The 16607-nt window shown below is 23.8% G+C and overlaps 1 protein-coding gene across 10 annotated transcripts in view; it reads right to left on the reverse strand.

The window, feature by feature from the left end:
* Positions 1–2191: 2191 nt before the first annotated feature.
* The window catches only part of LOC126906832 (transcription factor 21), a 26943-nt gene continuing 12527 nt past the window's right edge, over positions 2192–16607 (reverse strand). For 3 of the 10 annotated variants that reach the window (XM_050687733.1, XM_050687729.1, XM_050687732.1), the window contains exons 2-3: positions 7537–7846; positions 2195–2459 (exon numbers count right to left, since the gene is read on the reverse strand). In XM_050687733.1, the coding sequence (XP_050543690.1) occupies positions 2325–2459; positions 7537–7839 (438 nt within the window). In that variant the 5' untranslated portion in view covers positions 7840–7846 and the 3' untranslated portion in view covers positions 2195–2324. Of the gene's footprint in view, positions 2460–7536; positions 7847–8566; positions 8741–8855; positions 9007–9600; positions 9794–9844; positions 9976–16607 lie in introns of those variants that run through there. The other 7 variants (XM_050687723.1, XM_050687730.1, XM_050687727.1 and 4 more) reach the window with 7 other exon arrangements.

The following is a 16607-nucleotide window of genomic DNA, read 5'->3' on the forward strand; positions in this document are numbered from 1 at the left end:
AATGATTCTAAAAAGTATTATTAGAATTATTTTTATTATTATAATTATTAGCTGATAAATCAAGAAATATATATAACTAAAAGAAATCAATTTTTTTTCCAATATTGTATTTATTTTGCAAGTAAATAACTTGCAAAATAACTATAAAATTATTTACATAAACTAATCATTCTATATACAGGGTGATTCATTAAGGATAAGACACTCGTTTACTCAGTAACTATTGAAAATTTTAAATTTTTGGTAAGGAAAATATTGTTTGATTCAAAAAACACTACAATAATATGTAGTAAAAACATGATATTTTTCATCCCTTCAAGGTTAAAAAACATTAACTTAAGTTTTTTTAAATGAGAACACATATTTTGAATTTAATAACATTTTTGAGTTTTTAATTCAATAGTAAATGGCATTTGAATTTTTAATATAACTTTATTCGTTTATTAAATATAAACATTTAAAGTTTCAAATTTTTGAGTTAATATACATGTATAATACAGTAGGGATTAAAATTACAGATAGCTAATTGTTTTTTTATGACATTGCTGTCACAGTCACGGATTGTTCATTATCAATTATGACTATCAATAGATATACATTCTGTATTGTCAGTTAGTGTATTTATAAACTCACAACAATGTGCCTTACTACCATTGATAATAACAATGCTTTGTACCTGCTAATATCGATGTCATAAAAAACCAATTAGCTACCTGTAATTTTAATCCCTAATGTATTATACATGTATATTAACTCAAACATTTGAAACTTTAAGTGTTAATATCTAATAAACGAATAAAGTTATATTAAAAATTCAAATGCCATTTACTATTAAATTAAAAACTCAAAAATGTTATTAAATTCAAAATATGTGTTTTCATTTAAAAAAACTCAAGTTAATGTTTTTTAACCTTGAAGGGATGAAAAATATCATGTTTTTACTACATATTATTGTAGTGTTTTTTGAATCAAACAATATTTTCCTTACCAAAAATTAAAAATTTTCAATAGTTACTGAGTAAACGAGTGTCNCTACCAAAAATTTAAAATTTTCAATAGTTACTGAGTAAACGAGTGTCTTATCCTTAATGAATCACCCTGTATATATATATATATATATCCATTTTGCGATAAGCTTGGTGTTCTCTGAAATAAAGTTCCTGATAATCTTTGAAATGTCGTACTGTAGTGACTCTATTCACTGATTGACGGATCATCTTAATAATGTTACATTTTTTGTGTAACTTCTGCGGGCATTTGCATATAGAAAATAATGTGTTCGGAAAATATTATTTATTTTAACTGCGTCACATTTTCAAAAAATATATACCTAAATTTGTTTAAATTTTTCTGTTGTTCAAAAATTAAAAAATGTCAAAATTTAGTAATTTAAAATTTTTATTTTAAAAATTGAAGATTTTGCCAATTTACGGGAAATAAAAGGAATTTTTTTCAATTACCAAGAAAATATCTTCAGCTAAATACGATTGTCTAGATATGATTGATATATCGTTAAAACTCAGTCTAGTGAGAACTACTAAAGAAATCTGAAAAATTTTTTATATCTCCAATTAATTGAATAATATATTTAAATAATTAAAAATTGTCAATTTTGTAAAAGAAAAAAATATTTTTATTATTTCATTTTGCATTAAGAATTAAAACTTGCAATATAAAATGTTATAAGATATTTTATTGAAAATATTACATTCTACAATTTTAATTCTATATATTTTTTCGCTAAATGCCGTATTTCTTAAATTAAATTATAATATAATAAAACTACCTTATTAACACTCTTTAGAAGGTTATAAAAAACCTAACTACCTGTATTTGTAATCCCTCGTGTATTATACATGTAAATTAACTAAAACTTTAAATATTTATATCTAATAAAATAATAAAGTTATATTAAAAATGTTTGGTATGCAGACGTATACATTTTGCAAAAACGAAAAAAATATTTATTTTGAGGGAACAACAATTTTACAATAAAAATCTGGAACCAATACTAGAAGAAAAAAAATTCGTATTTATAGACTAGCTATTAACTAATTAAAAAATTTAGGTAAAGATTAAAACATTCATTATCAATATTTTAATTTATTTCAAATATTCAATAATTTTATTGTTTAATAAAACATGAAATGATACAATAAATGTACAATGATTTTGTACATAGTATTTTATTACTTTGTAACCAAGTATTAAGACTAGATTAAGAAAAAAGTAAAATAAAAACTATTGTTACTCATTTAAAATCAAGTTGTAATTAATTATTGATAAGTTAAGAAATAATTATTAAAATATATACACTTAAAGATTTATTGTGAATTTATAGTTTCATAATAAGAATCGTATGCTAGATATGATTTTTCATTCAATGTGTAGCAATCATATTTGTCATCTTCTGATGATGAGAATTCTTTGACTCCATTGTGTACATTATAAGGCCATGCCTGGAATACAATTGGTAATTATTTAAACTTTTCATGAATAATATAAAAATTTGTTTAAAATTTATATAGTATTGAATATTAAATCAATCAAGAAAATAAATAATCTTTTTTAAATTTCATTAAAAAAAAGTCACGCTAGCATTTTCTTGATAAAACTAGATTTTAAATCAAAGATTATTTATCATTTGCATTACTTATGTTAAACTCATAGACATTATTACGGGAAGTGTCAGTAAAACACGTAAAGTGGGTATGTAACTCGGGTCAGAAACACCGATCCTAAGTTACAATAAAGCAAGTGCCCTACCTACAAAAAAGGTCAATGAGGGTTGATGTTCATAATGTCATTAACCATAATAAAAGTAATTAAAATACTATTGTTTATGTAATAGACTTTTTAAGTTTAAATAATTTATAATTTACTTAAATTTGAAAAATATAGTTACTAAAATGATATAACCTGAATAATAATGTCTATTCAATAGAATTTATCATGATTGTCATCAAACATTTGATAGACACAATTAAACGAGTTAGTACTATTCGGTGAGATTTTGCATTCATCAGCTTAACGTATAATTTTAGATTTCCATGATGCATTATTAAAAACTACTAAAGCACATAAACGGAAATCCTTTAATTAGCTTTACGTTTTTGTGGTCTCATTGCTTATTTTTCATAATATCGTATGTACTGATGGTTTTAGTTATAGAAATAAATGTTGAAGGAAGAAGAGGTAGAGGAAAACCAAAAAAGAGATGGAGGGATGTAATTGAATGCGAATGAAGACAGCTGATGTGATGTGACGGCTAGATGATGTGGGTGATTGTGCCAAGGGGAAGTTTAGGATAAGGGTGGCCGACCCCAAGTAGTTGGGATTAAGGTAAGGAAAAAGAAGAAGAAAAAGACTGATAGATTTTACTTTTAAAATTATCTTTACGTATTAGAACCAGTAATTATGAAGTTTCAATCATATGATTCTTGTGTACTATTGATTACTTATACTGTAGAAGACACAATTTCAAAATTTTAAAAATTGAGAAAAGAATTTCAAAAAACAATGAAGTTGGCTAATAATTTTTCTAAAGAAAGTGCATATGAATTTGAACAACTAAATACTAATAGAAAGAAACTTGTTCCTAAAAAACCGGTAGATTCATTTTTTTTAATTGAGCTTATGCTTAATTAGTGGATATTAGCACAATGTTATTTTAATATTTACATATAAAAAAATAAGTGTCCCCTTAAAAACTGTCGATGTAAATACTTACAATTCAGTTATTGATATAATATTAAGTAAATTAGAAACTAGTTTTGTATCAAGAAATGGTGGCCCATTGGAAGATTTGTCTCTACATACTAAAAGAAAAATGCTGTAGGTATCAAAAAACCTAGATTCTATTTCTCAAGATATATTCAAAGAGTTATGCCTGATGTATACCAATATTAAAAGAAAGAAATATTAATCTCAGGGTACAAATTTTTATTTATAGTTATAATTAATAGAAAAGTCTGTGTCACTCCCTAAAGATTAATATACTAATTATGAACTTGATATTTCTGAATTACTATCGTTTTAGTAAACTAATTATATATTTTATAAAAAAAATATGAATTATTTGTATAATAATTATTTTCTGAAAGCAGATGCAAAAACGTTTAAAGACGAATTTTTCTCTCAAGTATCTATTAATCTTAATTTAAGAAACTGCTATATTACAGTCCCCTATAAAAAATTACAACACCTACAATGAATGAAACGCGTCGACAATTATCAAGTGACAAATAGCACCTGGTTGGCATTTGGTCTATTTGTCTCTACTTTTTTGGCCCAGACACAGCAATTCTAACTCATTATTCGTGCCATTCTTACTTGTATTTATAAGTTCTCAATTTTAACATTACTGTTATTATCCAGTAAACATAAAATTTATACTGGCTTTATTGCTTGTTTATATCATGCAATGTAAAACAAAATCAACAAAGTTGGCATTTTTATTTTAATGATTTGAATTATTTTATTTTTAATATCAGTTCATTTTTGTGTAAAATTCAAAATAATCTTTTAGAAACAGCCCACCCTCATAACACCTCTCTAATCAATTGTAATTATATAATTTATTTTATAATTTTTTAAATAAAACAAAACCATGTACGGGGCAACAAAAACAATCGCCAAAAGATGCATAGATATTATACATATGTGTATAAATACAACAATAAAAATAGTTTATAAATTTTAAAATAATGTTGTAAATATAAAATATAAAATACAAAAATTAATCAGCAACTAATATGTTTAAAAATGAATACTGGTAATGTATTAAAATAATAGATATAACTTTATTGTAAATTGAAAATAAGCAATGTATAATTATGTACAGTAAAAATCACTCAAAATTGAAAACAATTTAATTTGTTATATTTTTTTTAACCAAACCCTCATGAAAAAACTCTCTATTTCAAATAGTTATTGTTTGGATTTTTTCTTGTAAACAATTTTGAATGATCAATAACAACTTTGGGATGAATACTTATTGAATTACAAGCATTTTAATACATAGAGTGAGTATATAACGTGATTGGAGTATAAATAAACAACAGCCAATGTGTTAAAATGCACGTGACTCAATAAGTACCAACGGTGAAGCCAGGATTTCGTTATAGAGGTGTCCATAGACAAAATTTCATTTGTTGGAAATTTGTTTGCTCATAACTTCATTTTAAAGATATAGTTGTACAAATATTAGAGTATTAGATTACAATATTGCTGATAATGGAAGGTAAAATCCTCATATTCCTCTGGTTAAACCCCTGATAAGTACTTATCCTAAAGTCATTATATAGTTTTGAAATTTCGAAAAACTTAAAAAAAATTTTTTTTTTTATTCTTATAAAAGTCAAATAATAAAAATAAGCTCCATAAATAAATATATACGTAAAAATTAATAAATATTATAAAATTATTGAGGCAGTTGTTTTTAAAATGACTGCAATAAAAATGTATGAATTAATTTTTATGTTACCGATTAGGTGAAAATGTATTAATCCTACACCATTTCAGATAAATAACATACTTTACTATAAAACTTCCTGATTTTAATATTTTCTGTGATATTTCAATATTATTATAATTTAGTCCAGCTTGATGGATTGTCGTGCATGTGGTTGTTGCAGTATTATTAATATCGATGTGTTCATATAAATAATTGCATGTATACAGACGACCGTTGCTATTTGCTTATACCTAAGGGCTGCAGATTTGGATCAATCGACCATCTGAAATTTGTTTGTTCAGTGACATATCATATTTCTGAGGGTAAACACGTAATGCACGTACATGTGGATGGGTTTAATGTTGTTAGAGAAAAACCACATTTAACCAAAGTTGAAAATTATTTTGAAAGTAATTTATGTTATAAATGATTATTAGTTTACAAATAGAAGTGAAATATATTCATCTACAGTTGTCTAATAACGGATTTTAGAAATAGATTTTAGTAATAAATAAATATAGATTTAATTAGCCACTCAAACTCGAATTATAATTTGAATAATTATTTATATTAATTTTAATTATTATATCAAAACAAGTGTTTATGTTTTAATTCAAAATTTAAGTAATAAAAATGTTGAATTACATTTACAACAATTGAAGGGTTTACTGTAAAAAGAAAGTAACTCCATATTTTCTATGTTTAAAGAAATCGTTAGTAAAGTTTTATACTTATTTTATTTTAGATTAATTTACGAAACTTCATGTATAAGAGATTTTCTGGTAATGAATTAAAGTTTTTTTTTTTCTAAGAAAATAAAATATTTAATTCCAAAATCCCCAAAAGTGGACCTAGTTCCATTTTGTTGCAAACCGTTTAATTTCCAAGAGATAATTTTAGTTTCAATACGAACCTGAGAAGAAATTAATTTTTTAAATATATCACCATTACCCAATTAGTAAAACAGCACTTTAAAAAAGCGTGTATCTTCGAAAAACTTATGTAACCAACCTAAAATTTGTATTTACTTATAGTTATGTAACATTTACGTTATATTAAAAAAATTCCATATCAGGAAAAGTAATAATTTGCCTATATTAAACTACTTACGGCAGTGAATTATATTTCGAATATTTTTTTACGTCAAACATAAAAAGGTGGTAACGTTAAACTGTTAAACGAAAAAAATTGAATAACGTTTTAATATTAAAATCGTTAAACATAAAAATCGTGTAACGTTAAGTTTAATTATAAAATAAGACAGCGATATAATAAATTTAAACGCATAACAAATAAAAAAAATTTATTTGACCCCTAAAAAATACTTATTTATTCAATAAATTATTTTACCAAAACTAAAATTATATTCAAAAGTTATTGATCGTAAATAGAACTATAATACATTGCTCAAATTTGTTAGAATGAATTAATTCTATACATTTATGTAAAAATACATAAATCTATTGTTTCTAATCTGCCACAAAATATATTAAAAGCGCATTTTCTTGATTTATCCATTAACAATAAGACAGTATATCATAGTAAAAGGACTGATTAGATAGCTTTTTACGTTAATGTCCTATTCGTATTATGGAACTTTGTAGGAATGCAACACTTTTTGGTAAATGAAATTCTTCAATCTAGCAATATTATGATTTATAAGCTTTCTCTTAGAGAATATAAGTAATACTCGAAATTCATTATATTTTTAATTAGGTTACCCCATATTAATTGTTTTGGCACACTTTAATATAGTTGCATGCAATATAAACTATGAAAAACTTGCATCTATAAATTTCAAACTAAAATTAACATTGAGAAAATTTAGTCTCCCTTACCTAAATTTATGAATTATTATTTTAATATATTATTCACATCAAATAATTGGTAATTTTATGTTTTCATTAGAATTACACTTGTTTACTCATACGCGATTACTAATTCTGCTCTACAAAATTAAATATTCCTCAAACAGATTCAATTCGATACTATGTATATGACGCATACCGTAAAACTAATTCGATAACCGCATTTATTGGAATGCCAGATTTACGTAATCAATAATTAAATTTTATAATTACTACGACGTTAGGTGGATTAACTGCAACTGTCCCTCTGGTAAAACTAGAATCTTTCTGTTCTGATGAGGATAATAGTGAACTTAGATGTGCAATATACGTGGTTGCTAATCGCAACGTATCTAACTTGGACAACTTTGTGTCAGCAGGTACCCAAGGTAATGTGGTCTTTAAACGACTGAAAGCTTTACTCAGAACTCGCATACGAGCTCTTTCGCGAGCATTGGCTGCATTTCTAGGACATCCATCTTCCAAATCTTGTTGCTGTTGTTGATTTGACCACCAATCTGGTCTATGTCTACCCATATCACATCTACAATAATATAATAATCTATCTTCAATTTACTAGTAAAATTGTACACAAATTCATTAAAATTATGGTCAGTTACTCATTATTAATTTCATTACTAATACAAAAGGATAAAACTTGTCAAAATAAAATTTGTAAAAAAATAAAAGTATCCTTGAAAAATGTTCACAATCGCAATTTTATTATAAATAAATCAACGAGGTCGTATAACACCAATACGATTTCTTTTGTCATTTATATATATATTTATTTTATTGGACAATTGTACAATTTTATATAATAAAGATTTTATCAACATTGTTTACAAAAACTAATTTAATATTGTTAAAAATCATATGAAAAAATCTTTCTATATGGTAGTGTAGAACAAATTAGCACCCTTAAGCTTTGATTGAATCTCTTAATAAAGGTGTTCACCATAAAATCTTTAAATTTGATAGAAATATTATTTCATATATTGAAACCAATTGGTTAAAAGCTCATTAATTAATAAGAAAAAATGTCAAATCAAGCATAGGGCAAAATGATTTTTTTAATGGGGCCACTTGACAAAACTTAGTTTAATTATGTTTAAAAAATGTATTATGTACGTATTCGTCAATTAAGTGGGAGTAACCTCCTGCTCTTTTTAGAAATTTTGGATGTATTATACAATTTTTTAATTGGTCTACCGAGTAATTAAAAAAAAATTGTAGTGTATAATTATTTAAAAGGAAAATTGACCTGATGACTCTTGAAGGTTTGATTTTGATAATTATTAAGTAAATTTTTAGTAACTGACCTACTTCAACTAGTTATACAAAAATTATTTTATATATAAAAATTTAATTTAGAAATAATGAAAAAAAGAACATTCCCCATTTTTATGTTATTCGAAAATCCCTCTAGACTCCCCTAATATGAATAAGACTTAAAATTTCGTTTAATTTTTTCTACTCGTGTTGTTTTATTTAGCTATTAAAATAATGAAAATGTTGATTTATTTATTTTTACGCTAAAGATAAAACCTTACGCAGTAAAACAACAATAATATTGTATTCTTGCAAAAAAGTTACAAGTGCGATTTGAAACAAACATATGTGTTCTTGTACATTATTATGTCATTTTTTTGTTAATATATTTCGATACTTCGCAAACATTACTATTTTTTTTAAATCCAAGAAAATCATTTTGTTCTTTGAATCAATTTTGCTCTATCATTATTCATATTATTATAATTATCGTCATCGTTTTACATTTTTTATGTCTTAAAACGAATACGATCAATAATTTATCTTAATTGTAAATTAATAAAAAAAAATTTTTTTTATAAAAACAAGCAATTTATTGCTTTTAAAAATAACAATTAAAACATATTTAAATAAAATGAAACGAAAATGAATTCATCAAAATTACTTAATAATAACTATTATAGTAATAATAGCAATACTTTTACTCCGGTTCGAGTTTCATTCATTTATTTTTGCTAGGTCTTAGTAAAAAAGAAAATAAGAATTTAGGCTGTAAACATTTAAAGTAATAAGACTAAGAAATGGTAAAATTATTTTTAATTGTAGTTTCAACTGAAAAAGTTACTAATAGTTCATTTTAAAAATATTTAATTCCAAGTGTAAAACTTTAGATAAATATTTTTACATTTCAGTTAAAATACACTACAAAAGCATAATTTTTTTTTTTTATTAAAGCATTTAATACATATTTAATTTTTTAGCTAAATAATTATACTCTGGAACATCATGAAATTTTTATAAGCCTACCTGATTTATATTTCGAAGATAAATTTAAAAAAATATAATTTGAGTTTCCTTCTAAAAAATAATTTGTATTTACCTTGTGTAAATACAATTAGTCTAAATTTAAAATAATTATATAATTTAAATTCATTAGTTTTTAATTCGTAGTAATTGTTAACACTTTGTTTGCAGTACCGAGTTGATAATTGATTTAACTAGTAATTAGTTACTTATCAGTTACATTAAATTAAAAAAAAAAATGAATTACAATTTTATTCACAAAGAAATATGTATTACATGAAAATTATAGTAAAACATAAAAAAAATAATTGTGTAAAACGCACAAAAAACAAACGAAAACAATGAATTGCACATTAAAGATCCTAAGTTAAAATTGATCGTTATACGAGATTTTTGAAAAGAGTGTACCTAAACTGACTGCTACTAAAAATACGATATTTTCAATCTAATAAAATGGGAGGAGCATTAGCGAACTCCCTCAAATTGGCCACCAATAGGACATGTTCATAAGAGGAAATCATTCGTCCTAAACTGACACCAATGCTGAAGACTTAGACAAGTTTATTTTTATTTTAATGAATACAAACATATTGTATGAATAAACTGTTAAGTAGTTAAACAACAGCGCAAAGTAACACGATGCTGTTATACACATGTAAAAACGCCAATGGGAAACTAAATCCATAAGAAATCTGTGATAGGATAAACAAAAAATGGTAACAATATGTTACAGTTTTATTGCTTAAAAGATTTTATGGACAAAATAGTTTGTGTACACACGAGTTTGAAATGAAATACTCCTAATAAAAAATAAAAACATTAATACAACTTTAAAAGAGATAAAACTGATATCTTAGAAAAATAAAAACACATTAAAAAAATTTAAGGGACATAAAATTAGACTAGTTTGTTAAACTCAAATTGAAAACCAAAGAAAGTAAAATTATTTAAAAATTGTCAATAATTATCATTACTATATTTATTTAATTTTGTAATCGCTATTTTTTGATGGTAAAATTAGTCACATCATTATTATAACTCTATTCGTATTTTAAACATTTCAATCATAAAATTTTTATGCCAGGGGTGCTAACATTTTTTTTTGTTTGGACGCAACCTAAATTAGTTTTTTTATTCAATTTAAAAACGATTTGCTATTATTTATTTTATAATGAATAAATTTACATATGAAAATATTTTAAAATATCCGAAAAACTATTTAAATCCTCAACAAAAACGTAACTGTAAAATGAACTAAATTCCAACCTTCTCTTTTCCCATTTAAACCTTCACATCGTCTATATTATGGACAAGTTTGCTCATTCTTTAGTTTATAAATTTAATCCCATTTTTATGAGCAACATTGCTCTATTAAATGTATTGCTTAATATTTGATCAATTTTTGAATGAGGCAAAAAAGATTTTGCCTCAATTTCAATGAACCCTATAAGAAAAATATTTTTCCTTTTACTCTTTTCTTCTTTTTAACCACTACTAGGCCAGAAACTGGCCAAGTATTATATATGAATAAAGGAGCATTAAATTAACGCTTAGGATTTTTTATTTAATCACCACGTAGACTATTCTTTTCTTTTATGCATATCCTTTTACAAATGTATAATAATATAAAAAAAAGTCATTCACACTTTTATTGAATACAACAATGCAGACGACNACACTTTTATTGAATACAACCATGCAGACGACAAAAATTAATAATTGATTATAGAAACATTGAGTACAATATATTAAAATCTATAGATTTCAATATAAAATTTGAACATATTTTTAAATAAAATTTTTTTTTAATGAAAATATACAAATAAATTAACGGATTTAAAAACAAAAATCAATATTTTTTATATCAAATTATACAAAGCTTACGTTTTTCGTTTATTAAAATGATTGTATGCATGTTTAGTAGCATTCTAAAATCTATTTTTTTTTAATATCTAGAATTGGTGTTATTATTATTATTATTAATGTAATTATATTAATTTTTTTTTCTGTTATATTGTTTCTAAATAATTATGCTTAAAATATGTTTTTTAATTTTCTTTGTATCTCAATTTCAACGCATTTAGCAAGTTTTTGAAAACTATATGATAGTTAAATTAATATGTACATATAATTTATTACTTGAAAATAAATTATTCGTGTAAATTAATTTCAATTATCATGAAAATCATATTTTTGATAATGACTACATAATGACTACAAGCATTAATTATCTTATTTAAAGTATAATAATCAAAAAATCTATAAACTAAAATAAGTATAGTTTTTATTATCTAAAAAATGATAACACTAGAAAAACTAATTATATCTTAAATTATTATAATTTTATCTTAAAATGATAAAACATTACATATTCACAGTGGCGCAAACAGAAAGTAATTTCAGGGAGTTTATTATTATTATAATGGATTTTTTTCGACTGAATAGCTATATAAGAAAATTTGAATGAGCAAATTTTGAATTTTAGGAGGGGAAAGTTACAACCTCCTACCCACCCTGGTTGTGGCACTAGATATTCATAGTAAAAATATTTTCAATTTCACTATATTTGTAGTCATTTAAACTCCAACAACAAATAAAATTATTTTGAAAATTACTGATATATATATATACTCAAATGTTTAGCACTCAGAAAGTCTATTAAACATTTGTTTACTTTACTAGCAAAAAAATTACCATGAAAAAAAATTCGATGAGTTAAAAATAAAATGAGTTTTAACTTATATTAATCAATATTAGTGATATTATTATTGACACCCTGAGATAGTCAGGAGGGCTATCAAAATATCAACTCCCCTCGAAGTATACCTAGATTAATCACTGATTGTAAGAGCATAATTAATATAAATAGAATGTCCCTCACTGTGGTGATTTACTAATTTTTAACATCGGTCTACATAGTCAAATTAGTAAATCACGGGGGACACTTTAGAAATATTTCTTGGAAAAATTTATAAAATGTAACAATTTAGTAATGACCGCGTTTTAATGACTTATAATTATGGGGAAACTTTTATATACTAATATTTTATTAATATTATTTACTGATAATTTTATTCCATTTATTTTCAATACAAACATTAAATACATATCTGTACCTGAGAGGCAGAAGGGATCAAGTCCATTTTTATCAATATTGCGGTTATGTCGCATTCCTAAAATATAATTTATAATTTACAATATTGATCTATAACGTATGACTTAAATAACATTTACATTTATGTATTTAGAAATATATATATACTTCAATAACTATTTACACATCAATGAAAATATTACTAATCTATGAAAATTTGAAAATTAATGGAGTTACAACCATGACAAAAATGTAAAAATCTGAACTGATGCAATGAATGCATAAGAATAATATACACGATGACTCGTTAACTACATTATGGATGATGACGGTAATATATTATGCATCTTAGCACAGACATCTGATAGTTTAAAATACTATGCCTAGTTGACAGGGTCAACACGCATATTTTACAATTTCACCCTAGTCCTAAATAAATAAAAATCTTCGCTACTGTTATTATACAGATTAACAGCAATATGTCTGGTTGCCATCTTTCGTATAATTTATACACAGTAAATTTTGCCAGTCCCGCTAAAATACATTACTAGTACAGTATTACTTATGAGAAAAAGATTTCTGTTATGGGTATATGTTAAAACAACAATGAAATGCGAAATACTTAATATTCTATTATTTTTAAGTTAGTTGGAAATAATGATCATCTTGTTATTGCGTCGCTGTCTTTTATTAAATAACTGACCTAGGTGTGCAATCAAGTTAGATAATTTCATAATTGTGGATGATATAGATCATTTAAAATAATGTAGCATTTTAAAATACTAAACTAGAGGTGAAGCGCAAGTATGACTATTTTTATTATTAGACATTTCTCGGTCACACACTCCCCCGCCTATGAAAAAAAATGTGAATAATTTCCGATGTACTGGTGGTCCAATAGTTGTTTTTCACCAGTCGTTTTCTTAATTTGATAATTTTCTATTTTATAAGCCATTTTATTTCAAACATCATTAAATTATATAATGGACGAACTAAAAATTACTTAATAATTGATAAATTGAAGCCAAAGAAAACATTAACAAAATTATTTTAATCGAGTGGGTTAAATCATACGGATCACTCTGTATATATTTTTAATACAGGTAAATCGTACGACAATTAATATATTTATTTAAGTGTTGTTTCTCTATAACACCATTTTATATAACTAAGTTATATGAAAGTAAGCATGTCTTAATATTATCAAAACCAAATGTATTTAATGGACGTTGATTGTATATGAAAATAAAGAATAATACAATAGAAAAATTTATCTAAAAGTAGTCAAATTCGCCATCAAATAAAATTAGTTAAATAATAAATAAGGCAAAATTTATATACACACCATACGGACTTATTATTATATGTGTTACCACCTGCTTTCTATAATAAAAATAATTACGTCATTATTAAGTGTTAACTTAGAAAAAAACAATTATTGATTTTTCACCTTATAGCTAAAAGTATATAAAACTTTATAATAACATATTGTTTTACTTATTAACTTTCATAAAATGTCAAATAAATAATCAATGTATATTAACTATATACATTGATTATTTATTTTACTTTTAACTGTTCACTACTGTTAAAAGTAAAAAAAAAATCCCCTTATGTTATAAATAATATGATTAATAACCAAAGTAATAAAATAACAAATGTATTTATAAACACAACATCAGGGCCATTTAAAATTTTGATACGTTCAATAACATCATCAGGTGATTTTATCAAAATATATTATTACAATAAAACTAATAAAATATTCTAAAAGATTTTATTGATTTTTATTCAATTATACTCTTTTTTACATAAATTCGAATTCCATAAACTAAAAATATTTCCTGTGCTAAAATCAGCAGATTTAAATCACCCTATAATAAATGTATAATATTTATGATTCAATTACTCTAAATACTTTTTAATATTGTTCATATACATTGACTAATAATCAATGATCGTTAATGTTATGATTGTCAGATTTGAAAATGAACTCATGAAAAATATTTTAAGAGTAATCACAAAATTTAGCCTCGCAATAGTTTTAAATGTATCATAATTCAGTTGATACAAATTTTGTTTAGATCACACCATACATAATCAACAAGGTGATTAATAGTTTCAATAGACTTAGATATATCATAAAATACAATAAAAAATTATTGGTCAATCGGTTTTACAAAAATAGAGTCGTATATTTAACATAAAAAAAAGGTATATTTTTCTAAGAATCGTAACCTTTTATAAAGTCTAAAATTTGTTTTTTTTTTTTTAATTTTCGCCTATGTTTTGGAAAACCTGTTTTAAATTTAAACTTTTACAGAACAAAAAGTGTGTTAACTGAAAAAGTTATTCCTACAACTATTTTGTACTTCAAAAATACGTATTTTTTCTAAACAAATGTTTATTTTTTTTTCAAATTTTGAAAAATATTTTGGACATCTGACAAATTAAAAACTTTTTTAATAAAACATTTTTAAATGTACTCCCTGCGACGTGTTTTTTTAATTAATTTGCTGTCAAAGTAGAAATCTGTAAAGTTTCATTAAAATTTTATTTCAAGTCTTTATAAATATCTAAATATTTATATAAATACTCAGTGGCGTGTCTATATGTTGGGATTGCCTGCGGTAGCTGTCTCAGGTTGTAGTTGCAATAAAAAAGATGCCTCTGAGCTTTTAAAAGTTCATTAGCGTCATAGTTAATGAACTCGATAAAATGTATGTCGTGTTATTAATAATTTATTTTCTTGTATTTTTGTATTTCTAATTTTTTTAAGAAAAGCAGAAAATCAATTTTTTTTTGTTCAACAATAAATTTTAGTAGGTATTAAATACAAACTGCCCCAGAGAATTGAAACTTATTAGGAAAATATCATTCTTTTCAAAAACTTTTTTGATCATAATCAAACAAAATTTATTTATTGAATAATTTAATAAAATTTAGATTAAATAATTTATTTAATAAATAACAGAATAACAAAGGAGTTTTGCACACAATAAAAATTGTACCATAGTTTTTTCTTTTTAGTTGATGAAAAAAAAAACGAAATCTCGCCTTCTATAAATCTATATCAAATTAAAGCTATTAAGTCCAACTTATAAAAAAAAACATTCCGATGATATGGCTTTAATAAAAATCTTCTGACAAAGTAAAAATAACTTTTTTTTAGTTAAATTTATCAATTTTTAGTGTAATATTTATATATATCTAGTGTGATTTTTTAAAATTTAAATTCATGTTCAATAATTATTATTCTGTATCAGTTTACTATGTAATGAAATTAGTTATTAGTAATAAAACAAATAATTAATGACCAATTTCATAAATATAAATCAATATTGTAAATATTTCAAAAAATATTTAAAGGCACCTGTAAGCTATTAACGTTTAAAGTATACATTTGTATAGCTACAAACTATTTTCGTATCAAGAAAACTGGTTAAAAATTGTTAGAATAAATTTTTTATGTATAGTTAAGTTTAATTATGTTTGAATGGAAGTTATTTAAAACATTTTTCTATAATGATAAAAAAATATTGTATCATTGAGAAAACTTGACTTAAACTTTAATTCGATTGTAAAATTTAATTTTGGTACCTATTCAATTTTTTTATAGAGTTAAGCCTCCTAAGCCCTTCCCCTTGGCCTCATAAACAAATAATTTTTCTTTGTGTGTAAAAAAACACAAAAGTTAAAGCGTACAAAAAATTAATCTACAAAATTTAAATTGAGTTGCTGATAAAATTCTGTTCAAATATATTATACATAGTCAAAAAATTATTCAATATTACACAAAAAAGCTTAACAACAAATATTAAATGTATAAATGGTAGCATCATTTTTTAGCTTCGATGCGAAGCTGAGAAGGTATTGGTTTTACTAAGATGTGTTTTTTTTTTTTTTTTTTTTTTTT

The sequence above is a fragment of the Daktulosphaira vitifoliae genome, unplaced genomic scaffold, assembly GCF_025091365.1.
Source record: "Daktulosphaira vitifoliae isolate Bord-2020 unplaced genomic scaffold, ASM2509136v1 Scaffold_5, whole genome shotgun sequence".
In the NCBI taxonomy this organism is placed as follows: Eukaryota; Metazoa; Arthropoda; class Insecta; order Hemiptera; family Phylloxeridae; genus Daktulosphaira; species Daktulosphaira vitifoliae.